Source organism: Lissotriton vulgaris, chromosome 7, assembly GCF_964263255.1.
Source record: "Lissotriton vulgaris chromosome 7, aLisVul1.2, whole genome shotgun sequence".
Taxonomy (NCBI): domain Eukaryota; kingdom Metazoa; phylum Chordata; class Amphibia; order Caudata; family Salamandridae; genus Lissotriton; species Lissotriton vulgaris.
The window spans coordinates 1,049,952,493-1,049,978,342 of NC_141695.1; the positions used below are offsets into that span (position 1 = coordinate 1,049,952,493).

Consider the following 25,850-nt stretch of genomic DNA (forward strand, 5'->3'; position numbering starts at 1 on the left):
AACCAGCGGGGTAAAGTCAGGATAGAAAGAGTTGGTGTTGCCCTGATGTGCAATCTGGCTTTTCTCTCGCGACAAGCGCAGGATGGTGTCTCTATCCTGATAGTTGAGTAGTTGATCAAAATGGGTCGGGGTTTGCTGCCCACTGGTGGTCGCGGGCCCAGGGTTCTGTGTGCTCGTTCCACAGTGAACACTGCGGATAGGTGCGGGTCAAACAGAGCATGCAACATGTCTGTCCTGTAAATTTCCATTTTGGACATGGCTGTCGTCACTGGTTGCCCCTGCGGGAGCGGGCTTCTAAGTCATCATTTTTCTCACGGATGACTCCCAACAGTTTATCCATATTCAGGAGCTGCTCTTTGGTTTCCGCCTGGTACTCCGTGAATTCCACCTGTCGGTTCTCCAGACTGTCTGGCCTCGTTTCATGTACGGACACTTGGGTTTTCACTGTGTCCAACTGCTGAGCCCGCGCGTCCAATTTAGAGTCAATGCTCCTGAGACTGGTCTGCATTTCTAGCAGCAGAGCCTTAACGTCGTCATCTCCTTCTCAGACTGCATGACTTTATCAGCGCCTCCCTGTGCTCCTGCTCCCGTCTCAGCCTGTCTGGTTGAGTGCCTGGAGTCAAATGTGATCTTTGGCTGCCTCAGATCATGTTTTCCCATAGTGTCCTCAAATGGGACCTCAGCCGTCAAAGCATGCCATCAAGAAGGGGGGCAACAGGACCCGAGGTTAAACACAGCGCGCGTCTCCGATCGCCCTCACAGAAGTCACCGACGCAGCATGGAGGCCACACAGCAGATCAGGTGGGCATCAAAGCATGCACCCTCTGTAACGTGCAGAATGGCGCCAGATCAGCAGCACACCGCACAGTTCAATGGGGGTGGTCACCATGTACATCAGAAGCACTTGCGCGATGTCAGTGTAAGAAATCATAGCCACGGTTGCAAACAGAGCCACTCCTCAGAATGATGTCGCCAGCCCCAAGCGATGTGTCATCTATCAATTAGGATGTCGTCTCACAGTAGCTCGCGGTCAGTCACAGGCGGCCCAACACCACCATGTCAGTAAGCATGTCCCCAGTAATGAGCACCAATCTGCAATTGTGGGACCGTCAGGCAGCCAGGGGATGCAGGGCACGAGCAGGCTTCACAAATCTGGCATCGGAGGCACACACCCCACTTGCAAAGCGGTGGGCCGCAGCACCTGCTTCCCCTGCGCACGCCCCACTGCTGAGCCCAGTTCAGACTCGTCGCAGTGTAACTTCACATCACTCAGGTGGGTACCCCCAGCTCGCCTCTCGTAGCTTAACACACCTCTGGCTCGAGGTGCCTGCATCAAATCCTTCACCAGGGCTGACAGGGAAGGGCCGTTCCGCGGCACAGGCGCCCCCCTCGACACCCACACCGCTCCTCCACACTGCAACCTCTAGATTTCGGGTCTGTCGGGCGCCGCCATTTTGGTCAGCTCGTGGCGCAGGAGCAAATCTTCACATAGGCTCTATTTTGCCCCGAGGATGAACAAGCAGCAGTCCGCCACAAATCGCGTCTAGGGCTTCAGTGTTCAGGGTTTCCGACGAGTTGGCACAACCCACCTGTATTGGCGACCTGCGGCCCGCATCCCTCAGTGACTCATCGGGCTCGAGTTCGAGGCTGTGCCGCGATTCACACAACCGCGCCCCCAGGTGCACCCGGGCTCTACCCTCCTGCCGCCGAATTTTTCGCCCGCAGTCTCGTGGAACTCCACCGTTTGGCCAGGTGACACCCGGATGTTTCCCCCACTAGAGCTGGGTTGCAGCACCGTAGCAGCAGCTGTCTTTGTAGGATAAATTGAAGGATTAGTGCCGCGGTCGGCGGAACACGCTCAGAAGGCGGCCATCCCTCTGTACTGGTTGCCTCTTTCAAGGGCCATACCATTATGGGTGGAGTTGGAATATCATATTGCAATCTTCAAGATCTTGTTGTTTGTTTTACACTTCAAGACCTTCAATAACTCCCCTCATTAATCCAATTATTCACACTTCCAAGTACGCATCTGGCCCATAGGATGGTGCAATTCCTGATCCATATTCACCCTAAAGTCCTGTTGTGGCGTAATGCGGCCATTGCAGTCAGTGGTCAGGAAAATTCCCTGGTCCACCTAAATTACTCATGAATTTTTATCACATTGATGACCTTGTCTCTAATGGCTTTATCAAGTCGTTCGTTCCCAGACTTGAGACGGGAATTTGCGATTCCACCCTCCTCACAATGGAGATACAATCAATTGTCCCATCCCCCTATCGCATGTCCTGCGGAGGGCACTTACTGACTTCCTAGTGTTCCCATTACTCAAGATATCCACACCTGGATAAACTTTTGGGAGGGGGCTATTTTGGGCTTGTATACCACATTGTTGGACCCCTGTTTTTCTGTTCCCACATCCGTATCTCTGCGTGTTTGATGGGGAAATCCTCTTAACACACAATTCTTTTATGATGACTAGGATAATCTAATGGCAGACTATAATTTCAGGATTACAGGAGGTGTGTCTCTTAAGTATCGTTTTAATAAGATCCAGCAAGGTTTCACAATGCCCACCTTAGTGTGGATTTATGTTGGTGGAGATGCGGCTTACTGGACTACGATGTAGTCCATGTTTTATGGGAATGTGACTAACTGAAAACCTTCTGGTTGCAGGTTTGAACCGTATGAGAAAGAGCCTCCGGGTATACTGGCTTTTGATGGCCCGGCTTAGTGCTCCTGCATAATACTTCTGACATCCCTTCAGTCACCCAACTAGTTAATAGATCGTTCTCCACCGCCCTAGGGTTGGTTCAGTTCTACAGCTTTGGAAATCAACTCTTAATACCCACTTTACAGACCTTGTTGTACAACATGTACGATATGCCATGCTTTGAGCACCTTATTTATAAGATAAATGACAATTTGCAGATATTTGAAGAGCTTAGGGGCTCTTTTCTTAAAGATTTAATAGCCAAACTCACCCATACATTTAAGGTGTCTACAGTGTTCCCAGCCCTGTTTCATGCAGACCCCTGTGTTCCTTTCCAGGCCCCTTCCTCTTTATGATCCCCAGACTTCGACCCCTTTTGTTGTTGGCTTTCGAGAAAGGTAGGCGATGGAGACAGAAAGCCATCTTACTTTATTTCCTCCAGTTGGGGTGTTGAACCTGCCCTTCCTTACTCCTTGTTGCAGGTGCGTGTCTTCTTTTTCCTCCCTGGTTGGTTATGTTCTTTTACCCTGTTTAAGTTATTAGTAATTTTGCTTTATTGGGGATCGGGTTTGCAGATGGATTATGGGTTAGCATTTTAGTTAGTTTATTTTCTCGCCCTGCATGGTGACTGATGCGTGTATTCCTAATGTGCCATTCTTGTTATAGTAATGAGAAACCCAACAAGCATTTGCAATGCAATAGGTCTCGCATTATTAAAGTTTGAGCTATTGGCATTGCTAAATAATGCAACACCACTAGCTCAAACTTTAATTATGCGAGACCTATTGCATTGCAAATGCTTGTTTATTAGGCAAGGGGAGATTAAGTGATTTGCCCAGAATCACAGGATGCAGAGCAGACGCCGAGACTCCAACCTGGTTCTCCACCTTTAAAGTCTGCAGCTGTGGCCGTTACGCAACAACAGTAGCACTTGATGATGGTGGAAGCCAGGCATCAGCCTTGCCCTTCTTAATACTTTAGAAACAGTTTCCCTCCATGAAGCTCTTTTGAGAGCTGTGCCCCCAACATCGTATCAAGCGCCACCTTTGCACCATAACCCCAACTGAACATCTTGTGTGAAGCTCCCTATCCCGAGGTTTCACGTAGCTGCATATTTTGTGCTTCAGCTCGCTTAGCCATTGCCTACAAGTGTCCCTTGTCAGCACAGTTTATTTAGCAGAAGAAACGCTTTCATGTGTGCACCACTCTGCCTGCTCAGAAGCAAACAAAGAATACAGAGTGCATCAGCCACCAAACATTTCACCTACACCTGCATCTCATCATTCATTACAGCTCCCCATGCACGTCACCGTTCCCTGTGACTAAGTGTTCATCCTCTAAATTCTGGAACGTTTTCCTTGCATAGATAAGACACACTCAAGACCATCTGTGATTGATGACGGCTATAAGGACCTGGCTGCTCCCTAATAGAGGACCTCTTCAGACAGTCATTCACTCTCATATGAGCATACAGAAATGTCTCTCACTAATTTTTTCTCGACTCCATGGAAAAGCACACCAACAACATTGCAACACAATTAGTGCACCCCTCTGTTAAACAAACATGAAAATAAAACCCGCCTTCTACTGTAAAACATACATTCTACAAACTTTGCTCACGATCGTAGGTTTATAAGTGTCTCTATCTGTCTTTTTCGCATCATTCTACTAGTCAGTGTTGCTACATATATATAACGTCCGGACAGGAGCACCCTGCATATTACCAGAGATGACACCAATGTTCTTTCCGCATAGGCTACTCTATTAACCCAAAATCTCCCTAACAAGACAGCCCAAAGCAAGAACCTGCCACCTATCTACTGAGAATCACTTAGTGCGTGACTGCCATTAAAATGATAGGATGATGCCTGTGAAAAGTAGCAACAAGCAGGAGTTGATGTGTGTATGCTCTTAGAGCCAAGCCAGGCAATACAGGCAGGCTGTGGTGGGAGGCGGGTGGGGTCTGCAGGCACCGCCGATCATAAGTAAATACAGGCGCTTGGGCAGGCTGTGGTGGGAGGCGGGAGGGGTCTGCAGACACTGCCGATCATAAGTAAATAAAGGCACTCGGCCAGGCTGTGGTGGGGGGCGGGAGGGGTCTGCAGTCACCGCGAATCATAAGTAAATACAGGGGCTTGAATTAAATTTAACCGGGGTTCACAGTTACATACATGTTGTGTCCCTCTAGAAGGGTGGAATGCTAACCCCGTCGCCAGAATTGGCGAGGGGTTAGTATTCCAATTCGTATGACACCTTACTCGACATGTTTTGATAAAGCAATACCAAAGTTAGCATTTAACCGCGAGGATTATAATGCACTTAAGAGTATATGGTATGCGATATCATGGAACAGCTATTTGGACTTGGTTCCGCAAGCTGCAGACAGGCTCAGCTCATGCCAGAGCACCATCTCACACGATTCCAAGCACTCTGCCTTCAGGATTGTCAAGGCCTGCCAGAGGAGTGACTGATAGGAATCCGTGTGTCCATCTTAGGGTTAGGTATAGGTATACTACACCTACAGCAAAGGGTGATTGCACGACTTTGCCCCAGCTGTCATGCAGCCAGTTGTGTCAAATTTAGGAGGCCAGCCAGGGATGGCATAATACATGCTGCAGCCCCTGGCAGCCCTGGGTACACCTATGCCCTGAGTTACAGGGTCTGATAAGGTGGCCCAGTACCAATTGGAAATGTACCTAGGGTACATGGAATCCATTTTAAAGAGAGAGCAGTAGGCCTGGGGTCCTGATTGGCAGGATCCCAGGTCGACTATGTCAAAAACCAGCTAAAACACAGGGCAAAAAGTTGGGGGCAACCATAGTCAGGAGGTACCTTCCTACAGTCTGCTTTGGAGGGGGAATAGAGGACTTCTGTTTCTGTGCAGGGCGAACTGAGCATACTTAAAATTAAAAGTGAAGACTCAGCGCTTCATTCCTTCCGTTGCTTCCCAGAGAAATGGATCCCAAAATAAAAATGAAACAATCCTGCTAGTGGTGCGTGCGCGCCATAGGAGCCGTGCTTTCAATTATCGCGCTCGTGTGTGAGCACGATAATTGAAACCACGTGACGGCCTATTGGTGTAGCGCGTAATAGACACCAATAGGCCGTGGGCGGAGCAACGCGCCTGCCTTTGGCCATTTGCATGCAGTCTTTTATAAAAAGACGCAAGCAAAGGACAATGGGGTAGCACAAAAGGATCGCACATGCACGAGCGTACACACTGTAATTAATTCATTTTTTGTTGGCAGAACTAGTACTCTACAAATTGGTGTATACATTCTCCATTTGATTGAGTACGTCTTTGAATGAATGTGTGAGGTATGATTGTGAAATGGTTGAAGATTTATGAATGATGGTATGTGTGATTTCTTGGTTCATTGTTGTATCCATTTTCATCGTTTTTATATAATTTTGTTGGAATTGTATCTGAACTTCAAATTATTCAGTCTAAGTATTTCCAAATAAACAGCTATTAAATAGCACCCGGGTGCATTGAACGGTCGTCTACGCATTTTTGCTAATTTTTTGGTTTTAAGTAGAGTATCAGTATTGGCATCTTTTCTCGTTGTTTAACTATATTTGGCTCAGCCTTACTGATTAGAGCCATCCCCTTGTTTGTTATTAGCACAAAGGTAGTTGGCGCAGAAAAAAAGGAAATGTCTAATTTGACGAACTTTCCTCAGTACTCTGTAATTAAATGTTACTAAAATTATTTGGCAGTAGCTGAGAGCAACTCGCCAATGCACAGTCAGATTTATACCATGTTTTGTCACCTAATCCCACCCAAATGTATGTTGTCCATGTTTGTGTATGTGGTTATTGTAGTATGTGCATTGCATGTATAAGCGAAGCAGAGTGAAGGCCTTTGGAAGTTCCAAGCCTGTTTCTGTGCACAAGAGTGGGGTGATGTTTTCCCAAGCTATGGAAGTGTATCACAGGAGTGTTTTTAATGAAGCTTATCACAGGGAGGAGACCTAGACAGTGAAGTTAGGACAAAGAAGACAAGACTACAATAGAAATTTGAATAGGTCCTTCCTGTAGCACTGCCACTTGGTAGATGGTGGGGTTACTGGGGCTGCAGCCTGTTCAGAGTGGGGAGAGTCTTTTAGGTAAAACCACCATTTTGTCTCTTTCCTTATCACCATCTTGTGCCTGGACATGGCCAGTAGCAAATAGTTCACACCTCTTTGTGCCTCTGTTGTGGGTGCTCAAGGCTGGAAACTACACTGAAGTGAGGAACTTCACCCCAGACAAAGGCTGTGTCTGTAGAACTACACAACGAGGCACTTCAAAAAGAAAGCAACCCCTAACCAGTTTTCCTGTTTGCAGAATTGTAAAATAAATTGCTGCTGATGGATTTCTCAATGGTAATGAAAATGCTTAGCTATGCATCTAAGGTTCCCACAACAGGGAACCAAAGAAATTGGGGAGGCTGGGCATAATATTCAGGCCTTTACTAAGTAAGAGTTTCTCTATTTATAAATGACGTTTTCATCCATTATGTTGCTCGTATAATGCATAGTTTTATCAGCATAATAAACCCATCTGTTCTTGCCGTAGCCTTTATGATAAGCTTGTAGTTTGACGTAATGACCTTAGTGAATATGCAGAAAATAATAAAGGAGCAAAACTAAAATTCACCCCGATACAACCAATCGGGGCATTTTTTGCTGCGCACTGAATTCTTGTGCACAATTCAACATGAAGTCCAATAATTATGTCTCATAAGGTCTCAGGATTTCCCAATGCACCTTTGCCCCTACCGTCTACTACACACTAAATAAAAAATCTGCATAAGGCGCATACAAAGGAATCTTTTTCATTTGCGCATATTTTTCTAACAGATGTGGGCCCATACCTCTATCAAATGGGATCATACCTCTATAAAATTTGCAGTACAGATGAAAGAAGTACATTAGGACAGGCCCATAATCGATGACTTGTCTTCAGTAATGGAGATCAATGTTGAGTTAGCAAATAGTCCGTCACGGATCAGGGTTGACATCACATTTAATGTGGCCATCTTGTTATTAAGTACTCTGCCAGTGTGACAGAAAAAGTGGGATTCAAGTAACAAATTCCCATGTGCTGTGGAGTAATCCAAATGCGTGAAGAATATCCTTAAAGGCATACATGTTGCAAGCAGAACCTACGGATCAAGTATATTTTTTGGTTTTTTTTGCTAAGGCTGCTTGTATTAAACACCCCTTGCTAATTCTAGATGGCTCTAGATCTGGTGATTTAAGAGTTAGATAAAATTATACAAACATTGTGTTTCACCTCCCAGCAGATATGCTCAGTTCATACACCGTTTACAGGGGCTTTGGATAATCTGATTTACAGTGGGTAGATGGCTGGTCTGTTTTGGATTGTAAGGAACACTTGACACAACTGCTCAGTATACACTCTGTTATTTACTTTTTTATCAAACTATACCATAAGCGTAGAGGATTTCTGGGGCTGTGTGGTCATGGACAGGTCTTTTGTTGATGAGGTCCATAATAACATCCTTGTGGAGAAGGAAGACAAACTAGCTGTAACAACTTAGTTGGTGTAGACGGGGGCAATCTTTTTTGTCAGCGAAATGGTCTGTGGAAAAGGCAGCTTGTTTTGCAGATGTGTTTAAGGCGTGATTGATCTACACTCTTTATAGTGTGTTTTAAGTTACAATCCTATTGTTTCACACAAACGAGGAACGATTGAACTCAAACTGAAAATGCGCTAGACATACAGTGAAGTTAGCCAGTGGTTGAAATGGCCTGACCCACTGCCCCATCCTGTATGTATGCTATGTTAAATAGATTTAAAATGTGAATGACAGGAGGAGGAGCTACGACAGCAAACAAGATGGCCGCTTAGTCTCCCGGCTCCGCAGACCTCCGTCTTTCGCTTGAAGATTCTGTCACCCATCCTGATTTTCTGCCACATATCCGTGTCCATGAACTAATCTGCAGGCCGATGGAGCAATCCCGAGACTTTTCCTACATTGTGGAGTGGAGTAATGTCGAGGTTTGACTCGAGGCCTAACCCAGTCTGGAAGCCGGGGTCTCCATTGCTGGTCCTGCCGGGTCCCAGTTGAACAACAGCGGACTGGTGAGGGCGGCAGGGTACGGTCCATGGAACTTTCGACATCTTTTGGACTGCTTTGCTGCTGATCTGCTGCCTGGTCTCGTATCGAAGGTGAGGAGACGTGTGACGCTCGAGGCAGTGCGGCGGGGGGTCCCTGACCTGGAGGCCTAGTGTTCGCCTCGCCGGTGCCTTTGGGTTGGGGACTTGGCGCGCACGAACGTATGTTGGCGATCTGTCCCTCACGGTTCAACCCTGCTCCGCCTAATCTTCCCCCGGGGAGAGCGGCTCTCCGAGGGGATCACTATGCCTGATGTCATGCGAGACCTGGCGGAGCGGGTTGAGTGCGGCCCGTCACTGTGGTCTGTACTGGCAGCCCTCGAGGCACTTCACGTGACTATGGAGGCCCAGGTCTGTAAACTGATGTCGGCAGCAGATGGAATTAGACAATCGGGACCGGACCCTGATCAATCGCACGGGACTCGAAGGCCAGCTCTACTCTCGATAGACACCCCAGCGGTGCACTCAGACCCTGTGCATGTAGCTGTGCCTGCCCCTACAGAAGTGGAACTGATCGAACATGCTGCGATCTGTGTATCGACTGTATGGCCGGAATCCTTGGTTTCGCTACCGGTGGAACATTTAACTGATGTTCCCACTCTGGAAACTTTTGGTTGAGACTGTGATTTGCGTTGGATTGTGTTGCACCCCCTTCCCAGCTGGTTTATCAAGATGGTGGAGGAAACAGTGTTGGGCCTTGTAGCCGGGGAGGGGCACCGTTGGAACCGGCCATGTACTTTGGGGTTTGCCATTTTTTCTCCATCTAGCAGACCGTTTCGGCAACTTCTACTCCTGAGGGAGTCAACAAGTTTGATCGACGGGGTCAAGGCTGAGACTGTTGTTTTGGGTTTACTATTGTGTTTTCATCGGTAACGGGATTTGCTTTCTTAGGTTAATGGAGACCGGGTGGGGTTTATAGTTTCTTCCAGTGTAATCTTCCACTCATGTTTTGCTCGATAGCGTTAGCTTTGTGGGGGATTCTTTGTTAAGTCGGGCGGGGGGGAACCGGGAATGTGTACGACGATGCCCTCCTCCATTTCTACTTTTAGTGTCAGGGTTTAGTTATTTTTTATATCTCTTCGTTCTCTCTATTTCGGGTTTCAGTTTTTTGGGGCGACAGGCACGCTGCTAGGGTGGGGTAGGCCGTAGTCATCTGCAGGGGTGCAGGGTGGGGGGTTGGGGAAGGGGATTTTTTGTTTTGCTTTTATTGTTTCTATGGCCTTTTTTTTTTCTCTTTCGTTTCCTTTCCTTGTCTTTTCTTTCGTTCCTTCATTTTTCGGGTCAGCATAGTGGGTCCACTCTTGTGTCAATTATAGATCCTTCTTTATTTGTGCCTATACTTTCTACAGTATAATCAGTGTCAATGGGCGGGCGTTTAACTGGTGTGAACTGTGACTGTATGCTTGTTTATCCTGAATCCTATGCCTAAGCGCCACTATTTTAACTACGATCGTTCTGACTGTGGATGTTTTGCTATTTTGCCCGCCCTTCCAGCTACTCTGTGTTATTGTATGGCACCTGATCCTTTCATTTTTTATATTATAAAATAGAGCCTTTTTGAATCCTGTAATTTATTTGGTATGCTCATTAATAAGTTTTAACCAAATCTATAGTACCTCCGATTCACGGGCTGCCGAATCGTGTCAAAACTGAATTGCTGTGATGGAACTGATTTGCGGCTGGCCCTGGTGGTTGTAGGCCCATACTTGTAACCGTTTGAAGTAACAATAAAGGTTTTCCCCCCCAAAAAAATTGAATGATGCAATAACAGACCAAACAATGAAAATGGCTGACTGTAAGCGCCACCAAATAAGTGTACTTATCGGCATTGCCCATATTTTTACGACCAGTCTGGTAAAAAAAGATGTGGAAAATCCTTATTACAGTATTTCCGCACTTTTAAACATAAACCTAAAATAGCAAATATATAAAGAAATGACTTGCAAAATATTTGAGCACGCAAAGCGGTCAAGGTAAACAAAAGCACAATTGCCTTGTATTCAAGTAGCTCTCCCATGTCCTTCCACCATATCTACACACAACCAAATTGCTGCCTTTTTTCTGTGAAAGGTGGCACCCCTGTAGAAATATCTGAACTGAAAGTAATGTCTGCTGTTGCGGCGTGCTGCTAAAGTAGCTTTGCTTCTTTGAGAGAGCATCACAAACAAACATCCAAAGTCAATATGTGTTGTGAAGTGGTGGCTCTCCTAACCATTTCAGATGCTACATGTTGTTCTGTATTCTAAACATCTATCTTATTTTAGTTTTTTTTGTAAGCAGTGTTCAGCATGAGACATTTGATACATCTAACTCTTCTTTTCTAGCAATTACCTGTTGTCACCTCCAGCACCATCGTGAGATGCCGCTCTTGTAGGACATACATCAACCCTTTTGTCAATTTCCTAGATCAAAGGAGATGGAAGTGCAATTTGTGCTACAGAGTTAATGATGGTAGGTGTGCTTCTCCAAATTGTGCTCCAGTGTTTTGCTCTACAATTTGCTGATAGCAATGTCACATATTTAGATCTAGGTAAGTCTTGATTACATAGGTGAGGCTGGAATTTTATACATAACTTGCTAGATCTGCACAGAATTGAGACATGATACTCTTATGAAGATTCATGTGATGTAAGTAAAGCACACTAATTCAGGTGCTTTTGATGCCAGAATTGCCTAAATCTGCTACTGGTGCTACATTCTTAGATTGTGATAATCCTCAGACAAGTGCCGATTTTGACTTCAGTGAAGCCTGCTTATCGGAAATAGACATGTTAGTGATAGATTCCTTACCTTAGAATATCCCCAGGCGTGAGACTGGATCCGGAAAAATTTTCGTCGGCAGTAAACCTACGCATCGGTAGGCGGCGTCGTGCGGCTCTGCTGGCATCGTAGGCGCCGAGATGATGTCACGGAGACTACTTAGGCGCCACTCATGCGCGCTGACGTCAGTTCTTTCTTTTTCCTAGTCAGCAAGCGCCAATCCAGTTAGAGCACGTACCCTAGTTACGTTTTTACTATCTTTTTTGAGACTTTTGTCTCTACTTCTTTTTGTGTCTTTGACTCCTGGTGCCATGTAGGGATGCCTGGGTTTAAATCTTGCGGGACCTGCCGCCGTACGATGTCGGTGGCCGACCCCCATAGCGTCTTTCTCTACTGTCTGGAGCGCGACCATGACTCCCGGTCATGTTCCGACTGTTTGGCCATGGCTCCGAAGGCTTTGGAGGACCGGTCCAGAAAGCTGCTGGAGGCCCGGCATTTGTCTCCCTGCCATTCGAGGTCCAGGGGTCGCTCGAGGGACCAACCGCGGAGTCATCACCATCGCTCCTAGTGGTCGAAGTCTTCACACTCGGAATCGGGTAAGAGATGTCATAAGAAGTCGAAGAAGCGCTTACGCTCTCCGACCTTCCCCGCCGGTCTTCGGACGAGGAGGCCAGGGGTACTTCCCCCACGGCTCCATTGGAGCCTCACAGTCCTGCGGCCTTCCCACCTTATCCTGGTCCATCAGCGACTGCGGCCCAGGTGCAAGAATTTCTTGCTGCCATGGACTGCCTTTTCAGGCCTCGGGCTCCCGCCAGTGCACCTTCGGGCCTGCAGTCCCAGCTCAGGGCCCTTGATTAACGCTGGCTCCGCCACTAGCGCCGCAGGCGGCCCCGGCCCTGGAGCCGCAAGGTCCTCCGCCGACGTCTCTGGCCCCGGCACCCCTGGGTCTGCCGGCGGCGCCTGCCCCCGCGTTTCCCGTGGCTCCGTTCCCGGCGCTGCAATGGGTCCCGTTTGTCCTACCTCCGCCCTTGCCCGGGTGTCTGGACAATTTTGCTCCAGGTTGGGACCCTAATTGGGACATGGAGCCGGATCGGCGCTGTTCCTTGCGCAGATGGACCATTTGTATTCCCCTGTCCCTCCCCGGCGCAGCAGCCTTTGCCTCGGGCGGTGGAGGAGGGGGGCGAATGGGGAGGGGTCTGAGGACCCTCTTGCACAGCAGTGCGAGTCTGAACAGGAATGGTCGGAGGATGCAGATGGCCTTGACCTCTCCTCTGAGCCTGGTTTTCTGTCTCCTCCTGCTGTTATGGAGGAGGGAGCCACATATACGGTGGTGCTCCGTTGAGCAGCTGAGGCTCTTTTTTTTCACAACCGTATTTATTGAGAGTTCAAGCATGATTTGGTACAGCCCTCCACAGTCAGGAGGAGACTGTCAGCAACCGACAAATAGAAAGCATAGCAATGAACCCAGAATTTTAGATAACATACCCTAATCCCCTCCCCAAAAACGCCCTACAACACCCCCCTCAACTACCCACCCCTTATCCCACCCTAACCCAGTGCACGTGTTCACAGTGTAGCAATAGGAGACGGAAAGCAAAGGTGGCGTCAGCAAGATGCCTAAGGTGTGGGGTCCGCATCAGGGGGCAGCACATCATCTACAGCAGCCGGGGGATCGAGGGCCAGACCCCTGTAGTCCGCCCATCGTTTCCAAATTTTATAGTGTTTCCGGGGACACCCTCTGGCTTCAAAAACAGGTAGTTCCAGGCCCATAAGAAAGTCCAGGCCCGCTTTCCATGCACTGAGGGGGGGGCACGCTCGCTCTTCCAGGCCTGGGCCAGGTCTCGCTGGTCCACCACTAATCCCAATAGCAGCAAATGACGTTTATAGGCGTTGCCCCCAACATTCTCCAGTACATGAAGGAGACCCAGTCTTGGGGTACGGGGCAGGTCCCACCCCAACACCTCCGATAGGCAGCTCCAAACCCCCGCCCAAAATCTGGTCAGCCTTCCACAGAACCACACTGTATGGAGAAGCGTCCCTTTTTCAACACCGCACCTCAGACACTCCGGAGCGGCAATAAGACCCGCCCGCCACAGCCGCTCCCTAGTATAATAAGCCCTGTGAAGGTATTTGAACTGAATGAATCTAAGACGGACGGCTATAGCAGCACCCTGGGGGGATTCAAGGGCCTCGCGCCAGTCATCATCATCCAAGGGGCCAACATCATTCTCCCAGGAGGCCTTCAATGTTGAGAGAGAAGGGGAACAGTGCGTTACCAAGGAGCGGTATATCTGAGAGACCTTCTTGTCGCCTAGGTCGCCCATGAACAGTTTTGCCTCGATGGGACTGAAGTCAGGGAGTTGCTCCAAGTCCACCAGGCTAGGGCCGAGGGCATGGCGGAACTGAAGGTACCGAAAGAATTGGGACTTAGGTATATTGAATTCAGAGCTAAGGTCTTGAAAGGATTTAAGTGTAGTTCCAGCGAGAACGTGGCCGAGGGACGAAATCCCAATCGCGTCCCAGCCGCCAAACCCGGACAGGGAAGCCAGCGCCGGAAGTAGGCCATTATGCCACAACGGCGTCTCGGCCGTCAGCCTGCCCCACCACCCCATACGATGCAAAGCCTGCCGCCAGACCGCAAAGACCACCTGAGTGACCCTCAGCAACACCCTCCTCCGTCTGGCCGAGTATGAGCAGCTGAGGCTCTTGACCTTGATCTGCCTACTGTTACTCTCAAAACCAACCTCCACACTGAAGTTCTTCAGCCGGTGGCAAGCTCTATAGAGCCTCTGCTTCAGTTTAATGAGGCGGATGTTTTGATGGGCACCTGGTCTAGACCAGCCACAGGGGTTCCTGTGGAAAAGAACGTGTCCAGGCGTCATCGCCCAGCCCCGGGTGACCCTGCCTTTTTAACGAACTGTCCAACTCCGGAGAGCCTGGTCATCTAGGCCTCAACTTCCCAAAGTGCATTCACTACTGCCCCACCGGATAAGGAATCAAAGCAGCTGGAGCAGTTTGGCAAGAAATTGATTTACTCTGCCAGCTTGGGCCTACAGTCAGTCAACACTGCATGCCTCTTGGGCCGCTACTCTCACACAGTGTGGGACATGGTGGCGCAGATGCTGCCCCAGTGTCCAGAGGAGGTTCGATCTGTACTTTCCCAAGCTGTCGCGGAGTGTAAAGACGCTGCAAAGTTCTCCATCCAGTGTGGGCTGAACACTCCGGCTCTTTGGGTAGGGTGATCTCTACGACCGTGGCCCTACGCCGCCATGCCTGGCTGCGTTCAGATTTCCCTCATGGACATGCCCTTTGACGGTACTCGCCTGTTTGGCGATAAGGCAGTCAGTGCGCTGAAGCTTTTTAAGGACTCTCAGGCTACGGCAAGTCCTTGGGTCTCACCACCACGCACCTGGACACGTCTGCCTTTCGTTCCTTTCGTGGCCAAGGAAAGGGCGCCCCTACACGTTCGTTCAGCCAGAAGCCTGCGCAGAACCAACCTCAGCGCGGACGTGGTGTCCACTGTGGCAGCACAGGGGGCCAGCGTGCGGGTCTGTCCACCTCCGCTCCCGCAAAGCCTTCCTAGTCCGAGCTTTGGGGCGGCAGGATTCAACATCACCTCCCCCACTGGCATTCTGTCACTTCGGACTGGTGGGTGCTGCAAATCGTCCGAAGGGGCTACCCTTCGAATCTGCCCCCCAGCCATGCCACCTCAGTTCCATCGCATGTCGGGGGGTCACTTTGCACTTCTCAAACAGGATGTCACAGCCCTCTTACCCAAGGGGTCCTTTTAGTGCGTTCTGGGTCAGTAGTAGGATGTGGTTGTTATTCCCACTACTTTCTGGTCCCCAAGAAGGAGAAAGGGGGCCTGCACCCCATCTTGGACCTCAGTAACGCCAATCGCTTTCTCCGGAAAGAGAAGTTCAAGATGTTGACTATGGCTCAGGTCTTGGCTGCCCTCGACCCTGGAGACTGGATGGTAGCGTTGGAATTGCAGGACGCATATTTTCATATCCCCGTCGGGCCACCGGCGTTAACTGCGGTTCATGGTAGGCCAGGAGCATTTTCTGTTTGCCGTGCTCCCCTACGGCCTTACAAGTGCCCCTCGGGCGTTCACAAAAGTGATGGCGGTGGTCGCAGCTCATCTGCGCAGATCATGGGTTTCAGTCTTCCCCTATCTCGACGACTGGCTTTTGAAGGCGGGCTTGCCCCAGGCAGTCGTTTCCCGCCTACAGCCGACCTCCTGCATTTTTCTGGGGTTCTCCAACGTGCCTAGGTCACACCTGAGTCCCTCTGAGAAGCTCCCCTTCATCGGAGCGGTTATGGATTTGACGCGGTTTCGGGTTTATCCTCCCAAGCAGAGAGTCTGGGATATTTAGGCTATGATTACGATCTTTCAGCCTCTATCCCAGGTTTCAGTCAGGATGACCCTCCGGCTCCTGGGCCTGATGGCCTCCTGCATCCTGCTAGTGCAACATGCCAGATGGCATATGCGGGCTCTGCAGTGGGACCTGAAGTTCCAGTGTGCACAGCATCAGGGCAACCTGTCCGATCATGTCCAGATCTCAGAGGGCACTGCACAACAGTTCGAGTGGTGGCTCACGAATCGCGATTGGGTCAATGGCAGATCCCTCTCCCTTCCCCAACCGGAGCACACAGAAGTGACGGGTGCGTCCCTCCTGGGATGGGGCGGCCACTTGGGAGAGGCTGAGATCAGAGGCCTCAGGTCTCCGGCGGAGTCCCGGCTCTATATCACCCTTTTGGAGTTTCAGGCAATCTGACTTGCACTGAAAGCATTCCTTCCCTCTGTCCGGGGAAGTGTAGTGCAGGTGTTCACAGACAACACCAACGCCATGTGGTATTGCGACAAACAGGGCGAGGTAGGGTCGTGGACCCCATGTCAGGAGGCTCTGCGTCCCTGGTCATGGCTGGAACATCAGAGCATCACCTTGGTGATTCAACACCTGGCACGTTCTCTGAACGCCAGGGCGAACAAACTCAGCCACACTTACATGATGGATCACGAATGGCGTCTGAACTCGGACGTTGGGCAAGGTCTCGTTCTGCAGTGGGTAGAGCCTTGGTTGGATCTATTCGCCACCGAAGAGAACGCGCAATGTCATCAGTTCTGCGCATTGGAATTTCCAATATTTAACAACAAGGGGTGGTGATGGACAGAGTTTCTGAATTAAGCAGAATACTCTCACTTAGTCAAGAGATCAGGGCTAAATCCAACACCGTTTTTTAGCTCACTGCACCATCCCAGCTCAGAACCTGGCTATATGCAAATTAGTCTGTTCCTGTCCCAGTGCATGATGGGAACAGTGCAAACCAAACTACCAAGCCAATTCTTACACTGGGAAGGAAACAAGCTTCCGGGGACCGGTTTCTGGCATTTCAGCCGTCGGCCCGGCTTGCTTGAATCCTGATGGTGCAATGAGCAAGGGACTCGCATCTGAGTATACCCTTCCACGCTTAGGGTGGACAAAATATTTAACAACAAGGGGTGGTGATGGACAGAGTTTCTGAATTAAGCAGAATACTCTCACCCAGTCAAGAGATCAGGGCTAGATCCAACACCGTTTTTTACCTCACTGCACCATCCCAGCTCAGAACCTGGCTATATGCAAATTAGTCTGTTCCTGTCCCAGTGCATGATGGGAACAGGGCAAACCAAACTACCAAGCCAATTCTTACACTGGGAAGGAAACAAGCTTCCGGGGACCGGTTTCTGGCATTTCAGCCGTCGTCGGCCCGGCTTGCTTGAATCCTGATGGTGCAATGAGCAAGGGACTCACATCTGAGTATACCCTTCAACGCTTAGGGTGGACAAAATATTTAACAACAAGGGGTGGTGATGGACAGTTTCTGAATTAAGCAGAATACTCTCACCCAGTCAAGAGATCAGGGCTAGATCCAACACCGTTTTTTAGCTCACTGCACCATCCCAGCTCAGAACCTGGCTATATGCAAATTAGTCTGTTCCTGTCCCATTGCATGATGGGAACAGGGCAAACCAAACTACCAAGCCAATTCTTACACTGGGAATGAAACAAGCTTCCGGGGACCGGTTTCTGGCATTTCAGCCATCGTCGGCCCGGCTTGCTTGAATCCTGATGGTGCAATGAGCAAGGGACTCACATCTGAGTATACCCTGAGTATCTCCGTGACGTAATTTCGGTGCATACGATGCCAGCGACAGACGTGGAGCCGCACAATGCCACCTACCGACGCGCATGGGTACTGCTGATGAAAAACTTTCGGGATCCAGTCTGACACCTGGGGATATTCTAAGGTAAGGAATTTATCACTAACTAATGTCTCTCACAGATATATCGTTACACAGGTAGTAACCTGTGCTTTCAGGTATTATTGTGCTTTATAAGATTAGAGACCATAGTCTACTTGTGAGTAATCCGGTCTCTGTGCTCAATATTTGGATTATTTGTTTTACTTGGTTTCCTCTAATTTATTTTGATGTCACTGTCGCTTCTGAGGTGTCAAACTCACAGTAATTTAGTCTGGGAGTCATTGGATTTTCTAGACATTAATTTAATCAATGCTAATGTTGTGTTTTTATATAGTTCCGGAGGAATTTATGTACAATCCAGTAACAAGAGTCTATGGAGAACCTCATAAAAGACCTGAAGTTCAGAATGCAACAATTGAATTCATGGCGCCTTCTGAGTACATGGTGAGTTAACGTGCTGATGCATTCATTTGATGAGGAACACTTCAGGTGACGCAAGTAATGAAGGTGCAAATACATCTTTGGGGATCTTATATTTTTTTCTTTAGGTTTGAACTCTTGGCTTAGGCTAGAGCACGGATTAGCTGCCAAATAGGATGAATTTATGTAGAAAAAAAGACTGGTGCCTACCAACAATGTTTAATCTGTTGTTTCAGAGCATCTTTAAATTCTTACAATACACTGGATTGCATGAAAAGTCATCCTGTGTCTATTTTTAAGCAGGGAATGTGTTTTAGGAAATTGGAATTCTGTTGTGAAAGGCTACTTACTGTATGTACAGTGCTATACAGTGTAATTGGTGTAACGTAGCCCAGTTCAAATGGCAAGATTATATGTACTATTAGTCTAGTGCAAATTAGGTTAATTTGCTATTATTCTTTACATTCAAATTGGTTTGTCTGGTTCTTATGATGATTGAGATGAGCCTATTTCTGAACATTTTATATCATTACTATAATTAACAATGTTCGAGGCATGTGTGCTGTAGATGCACATGCTTTGCATACTCCTGCCATCTAGTATTGGGTCCGGATGTTTGCAAGTTGTTTTTCTTCGAAGAAGTCTTCCCAGGTAAGATGACATCTCCTTTCGGTGATAGTGGGAATGGGTATGGACTTCATTGTTAGATTGTTTTTTCCGCCATTGGGTACGAACGTATATTGCTGCGCTCTGGTTCTAAACTGTTCTTCAGGTTCCCCTTGGTGCGCAATACTCTCTACCCTTGACGGTATTGTTTCATACGTGTTTCCCACCTCTCCGCTTATCATTTTGGTTACAGCAATCTACTTTTCGATCGGAAAGCTTCGTGGAGGGCCTCTGGGCCTAACCGAGTCAGTCCAGCTCTGTTGATAGAACGGACACTGTTCAAATTCTGTCCTCAGTGCCACGCAAATTATCAACGCACTCACTCACACCAGGTGTGTAACTTGTGCATGTCTCCTGAGCTCAAAGAAGACGGCAACGCTTGCAGATCGTTTTGGTCAAAGTGAACTCTTCGCGATTGTCTGGCTCGATGTCGAGAGATACAGCATCAAAGCATTGAAGACACACATGGTATCTTCGGTGAAGTGTCCGAGCAAGGAGATTTTGGTGTATCAATAGCAGAGGAGGAAGAGGCCTTCTCCGTGTCTGAGTCGGATTCGGAGCTCCAGATAGACTAGTCACCGAAGAACTTCCACAGGGACAAGGTGACGTGAGTACCAAAGTTCCCTTGCCCCATCAACTCACTCCCAAAAAACCTAAGGCTTCTGCACTACCTCTGCCTTCTGGCCAAGGTTGGCACCGAGACGACTTTTCCGATGCTCCACCTTCCTGCTCGGCTCCAAAACACACAGTCAAGCCTTCCGCCTCGCGACCGAGCTCTACACAAACCCGCTAAGGAGCCGAAACCATCCAGTTCCAAGTAAAAATCCGCCTCTGAGCCGAAATCTTCCATGCCGAAAAGCCTTTACAAGATCCCTTTAAAAGAAAATTCTGTCGGTACCAGCCCCTTACATCCACCACCAGCATCCCCTCCATCACCCTTTTCTCAGACTTTAACCCCTTCCCTGCAAGGCCTTTTCCCCTTGTAGGATGTCTGACACAAGAACGGGGTCACTTTTAGACTTCAACCAAGTTCATTTATTTTCAGGGCTTTAGTCTGTTATAACTGAATGGGCAGTTTCTTTCACTGATGCAAGTTTTATTTAGAAAACAACAAAACAAACATTTTTTTTTAAAAATCTCGGGTTGGGTTCAGGTTGGACCCTCCACTTCTTAGTTCTGGCTTCTGGGCTCGTCTTTCCGAACTTCTCCCCGTGAGCCTCCTCAGAAGGGAAGAAAGTAAAAGAAAGGGCCGGAATTAATCACACCTGTCCTTTCTATAACTCCTTGTGTGCTACCGTCACCAGGCGTATTGTGGGGAAGGTTAAAGGAATAAAAGAAAAAAGGACTGGGTGTGCAGGGAGGGATGCAGACAGAATAAGTGACTTTTTAGGTCCCCTTTTTCCCCCCACCAACCCCACCAGAATGCACCCCTCAGAGGCACTTGCCTTGGGCCACGGCCTGTGAACAGGGCCGGGGCGTCCTCTCCCTTCCTTGGGCCGCCGGTTGTGTGCGCCTTGTCTGCTCTCGTGGGGCTTCTCTCGCAGCTCTGCTCCTCTTGTAGCTCTGCTCCGCTCCTCCTGCAGCTGGTCTCCGGTCCTCCGCTTCTCCTGCAGCTGGTCTCCGGTCCTCCGCTCCTCCTGCAGCTGGTCTCCGATTCTCCACTCCTCCTGCAGCTGGTCTCCGCTGCTCCTGCAGCTGGTCTCCGGTCCTCCGCTCCTCCTGCAGCTGGTCTCCGGTCCTCCGCTCCTCCTGCCGCTGGTCTCCGGTCCTCCGCTCCTCCTGCAGCTGGTCTCCGGTCCTCCGCTCCTCCTGCAGCTGGTCTCCGGTCCTCCGCTCCTCCTGCAGCTGGTCTCCGGTCCTCCGCTCCTCCTGCAGCTGGTCTCCGGTCCTCCGCTCCTCCTGCAGCTCGCCTCCGATGTTCTGCTCCTCCCGTACCTTGCCTTCTCTTCCTCAACACCTGGGCTTCTCATCCTCCGCCACTCTCCGCCTCTCCGTCTCCAGACTGTGCCGCCCTTCCTTCGGTGTTCCTTTGTTTTTATCGTCCTTCCTCTGTTTCAATGCTTCGATGTCACCTCGCACAACTAGACCGCTGGTGGTTTCTGGTCTGTTTTGGGTGTCCTTGCCCGTTTTAGTGCACTTCCGGCTGGCGGCTTCCTTGTCCGTCTCACACCCCTCCTGTGCTAAGCCTTTTTTTGGCTATTTGGGGTAGTGCACGCTTAGGTCCCTGCAACTTTTTGACCACATAGGGTATCCACGGCAAGTTGGCGTCCTTTTCTTCCAACATTATGGGGATTCTAAAGGTAACCAGGGTTTGTGGATTCCCTTGGAGGGATCCCAGAAATTAAGCAAAATACAGTAAAGTTTTGTTTTTTTCAGAAAAATGGGAAAAACGGGCTGCAAATGAAAGCCTCTGGGTTCTCCCCTGCAAAGGTTATCAAAAAAGGGTTTGTGGGGCTGAAATCACCATTTTCCCAGCTTTTAGGGAATGACAGTCTTTTGTCCGAGAACCAACATTTTTCACACAGTTTTGGCATTTTTTTGGGACATAGACTAATTTTGCTATTTTTAGTGCTTTCAACCTCCTTCCAGTTAATGGTAAAAATGAGTATGAAAGCAATAATGGATCCTGGAGAGCGATACATTTTATAAAAGTAGACACAATTCTGAATTCAGAAAGGGGTCATTTGTCTAAATCCATGAAAGTTTCTTTATAGAAACTAACAGTTAAAAAATGGAAAAATAGTTGAAAAAACCAGCCTTTTGTGTCAACGTTTTCACCTGTAACTTATTGTAATTATGACAGCTCTTTAAAAGCAATATACCGTTGCATCCGCTGGACCTTCCTGGTTGTGGGGATATATAGGACCTGTAGGACCGGACGAACCCAGAGCCAAAAACTGAGCAGCAACTTGCAATGGTATTTTATTATGTACCGGGTAAAGAGCAATTATTCTTAGAAAATGTATACATGAATTTCTGAAATGCTTACAAATTATAGAGTTTTGAAACAGTACATATTTGCACATTTTCAAAATTGGGAATACTCATACTAGCATGAGAATTAATGGTCATTTATCAACATGACTTCTTTTTTACACAATGACTTTCATTTGGAAGGGAGAAATGCATGGAAACTCAATAGGTAATAACAGTTGATTTACAAATCTGAATTACCCTAAGTCTCCTGATAAAAACGGTACCTCACTTGTGTGGGTCGGCCTTGTGCCTGCGACAGGAAACGGCGCAAAACGCAACGTGGTTACACCTCAATCTCGCAGTGAAAAATGACCCTTTTTTAGCAGATTGCCTAGCTGTAGTTTCTGTACCCTAGCTCTGCCGGCACCTAGGGAAACCTAGGAATCCTATACATTTTTGAAAACTAGACACTCTGGGGAATCCAGGATCGGGTGACTTGACTGCCTCCCACCAGGTTCTGTTACCCAGAATCCCTTGCAAACCTAAAAATGTTTCCCAAAAAACTCATATTTCCTACATTTCTGTGGTGAAAAGTTATGGAATCTGTGTGGATCCACACATTTCCACCCACCCCGCGTTCCTCAAAGTCTTCTGAGAAAAATGGTACCTCACTTGTGTGGCTTGGCCTACTCCCTGCGACAGAAAACTGCGCAAAACGCAACGTGGTCCCACCTCAATTTCGCAGTGAAAAATGACCCTTGTTTGGCAAAGTGCCTAGCTGTAGTTTTTGAACCTTAGCTCTGCCGGCACCTAGGGAAACCTAGCAAACGTATACATTTTTTAAAACTAGACACCCAAGGGAATCCAGAGTGGGGTGACTTGACTGCCTCCCATGAGGTTCTGTTACACAGAAACCCTTGCAAACTTAAAAAAGCATTTGCAATGCAATAGGTCTCGCGTTAGGAAAGTTTGAGCTATTGGTATTGTAAATGACAACATTTTTTATTTGTGTTGGTTTTGAAAATAGATAAATTAATAGCTTTGTCATTTACAATGCCAATAGTTTTAACTTTTGCAAATGTGACACCTATAGCATTTTTAATGCAATATATGGTGTATTTACGTGACTTAGATGTATTGATATTAAAAATAACAATTATTTTTAATTTTTTTAATAAGTAATACTTAAATAAAATGTATTGTAATTTATAATGGCAATAGCTTAAACTTTTCTAAATAACTTTTGTGAAGATTATGTTCAGTGTAATTTATTGTGATGAAAATCCAAGAACCGAAGTTTAATACATTTTTTTGTGACATTTGTAATAAAGCTTGAAACATTGAGAGAACCTATTTGAACCAGTTGTTGAATGGTTGCACAGAGTGATGCTGTGGCGTTCAGTGGTGCTGAGTGATGCTGTGGCGTTCAGTGGTGCTGAGTGATGCTGCGGCGTTCAGTGGTGCTGAGTGATGCTGCAGCGTTCAGTGGTGCTGAGTGATGCTGCGGAGTTCAGTGGTGCTGAGTGATGCTGTGGCGTTCAGTGATGCTGTGGCATTGATTGGTGCTGAGTGGTGCTGTGGCGTTGAGTGGTGCTGTGGCGTTGAGTGGTGCGGAGTCATTCAGTGGTGCTGAGTGATGCTGTGACGTTGAGTGATGCTGTTGTGCTCTGTGGTGCTGTGGCGTTGAGTGGTGCTGTGGCATTGAGTGATGATGGAGTGAGCACCGCTAACCCCTACTCCACTGCCGCGCCCCCAGGGATTGACGCTCCGTTCAGTGGGTTTCGGTGTCATGGATGCCAGAAAGATACGCGATAGCGCAGCTAGAAAAATTGGGACATACCGATGAGAACTGATCTGTTTTGTTTGCAGAGTTCTCTGTTTACCTATAAGAGAAAATGAAAAAATAAGACGTCACTTGCAGACATAAATGTGTAATGAGCACATGTGATATGAACAATATACTTGAGGCCTAGTTCACTGAAGACACAATCCATCGCCATGTTGCAGCCGGCCCGCAGGGTTGTAGGCTTCGCTATATGTACTGCTCCATTGAATACTAATAAACGTCTTAAATTTTTTTTTTTTTTTTTTAAATGAGTGGGATGTGTAATCCGTTGAGACAGCTGCAGGGCCTCAAGATCGGCCTGAAAGCTGCTCACAGTCGGCGCGGTCAAATTATCCAAGTGGAGATTCAAATCCCCAAGAATAGAGAAATTAGCACACCCAACTGCTAACGTACTAATAGCATCTGGGAGAGCCTCCCTGAAAGCCACATCGCTGCCTGGCGGGCGGTAAATCAATAAGCCCGAGAAGGAGAAATGGGGAGTGGTGGAGATCTTAAACGAGGCACTTTCGCAGCCTACAATTTTTTGACCTTTCCAATCACAGGGGTAGCTGGATTTAACGGCAAGTGCTATTCCCCCACCTCTAGAGGCGCGATTGAGTGTATAGACTGAATACTGAGAGGGGAAAGCCATATTGAGAATAGCCGAGTAGGCCTCCTGTAGCCAGGTCTCAGGCACACAAAAGATATCAGGTGACTCCTTTTCAATCAGGTCATAAATGTCCTGATAATGTTTAACCATTGACCTGACGTTCAGGTTCCAGACACTAAAATCGTGCCGGGAACATTTCCTTCCTGTGATGGACTACTCCTCGATACAGCGAGAAGGGGCGGGGGCCTCAAGCGACCACCTGCCGCAAGCACACGATTGCGGGCCAGATAACGGACTTACCCGAGACATCTCGCAGCATATACAATTTCTTCTGACGAAATGTCAGTCTCTCTTTGGCAAATTCTGCTGGATCCGTGGTGCCTCTATTGGTATACGTACCTTGCGAATCGGTTTTCGCCCTTGTCTGGGGTCCTCGGGTTGATGGAAGGAGGGTGAAGCCTCTCTCGTGGTGACCGGAAAGGGAAACACAAATAAGGACCGATTAAAAGGTTGTCCTCGCTCTACTGTTATTCCGTGTGGAACCGGGGAAGTGAAGGGACACCTCAATTCTCGACGCGTTACCGCTGCTGTTAATCGTGATGGGGGAAAAGGTGAGGGGATAGACAAGTGGAACGGGATACAGGGAAAGCTCTAGAAGAGGGTGCCCTTTTAACGCAGGACTGTACTCCTCCTTCCCACCCAACTTGCAAACTTGTACCGTACCTGTCTTAGCCACACTCCTCCCTCGGGAGTGTGGCACGGCGCAGCACGGGTCCGTTGGCCTCCTGACTCGTCTACTTCTCCACCCGGCACGTCTGCTTCTCCTCCTAGCTCGTCGTCCTCGGCTCCGGGAAAACTCCAACTCTTTTGGATCTTCTCGAGTCGATTCTCGACTCCCGTGCCGATAGAGATGCCCAGGTTTAAACCCTGCGACAACTGTAACTGCATGATGTCGGTTTACCGACCCCCACCGTCGGTGCCTTTATTGCCTCGTGCCCCGACTGTCGGGCCTTGACATCGAAGGCTAGGCGGGAGCGGTCCCGTAAGTGCCTCGAGATCCGGCAGTCTGCCCGAACCGCTCATGGTCCCGGTCCAGGAGGAGGTTGAGGGACTGGTCGTGGGGCCACAGTCATCACAGCTCGGCGAGTCGACACCACTCGTCGGGCTCCAAGTCCTCATGTAAGTCGAGGCACAAGAAGTCGAAGCGGCATCTCTCTTTTGTCTCCCCCCGACGCTCATGCGCCGCGGTGGGGGTTCAGGCGAAACCGCCCACGCGGCTCCGCCGGAGCCGCAAGTGCCGCATCCAGCTCCACACCCATCGGTCCCTGGGCTGCACAAGACGCCGGAGATCAGTGCCTTCCTCACGACCATGAGGTTGCGCTTCCCTCCGTCTGGTCCCGCCAAGGCACCTTCGGGCCCGAGGGTCCGTCTGGGAGCCCAAGCGGGCCGGCAGCTCAGGCCCCTGCGCTGTCAGGTGCTTCGGCCCGGCACCGTCAACGACTCCGGTCCTGACGCCCCAGGGTTCCTCAGGATCCAGGCCTGGATCAGTGACGACGCCGGTTGATCTTAT

The 25,850-nt window shown here is 48.7% G+C and overlaps 1 protein-coding gene across 2 annotated transcripts in view; it reads left to right on the forward strand.

The window, feature by feature from the left end:
- SEC24A (SEC24 homolog A, COPII component) overlaps positions 1-25,850 on the forward strand; it is a 590,503-nt gene that overhangs the window by 242,136 nt on the left and 322,517 nt on the right. For both annotated transcript variants that reach the window (XR_015297552.1, XM_086931494.1), the window contains exons 8-9: positions 11,161-11,287; positions 18,178-18,287. Coding sequence is in view for 1 of the 2 variants with exons in the window: in XM_086931494.1 (XP_086787620.1) it covers positions 11,161-11,287; positions 18,178-18,287 (237 nt within the window). In the remaining variant the exon portion in view is untranslated. The remainder of the gene's footprint in view (positions 1-11,160; positions 11,288-18,177; positions 18,288-25,850) is intronic.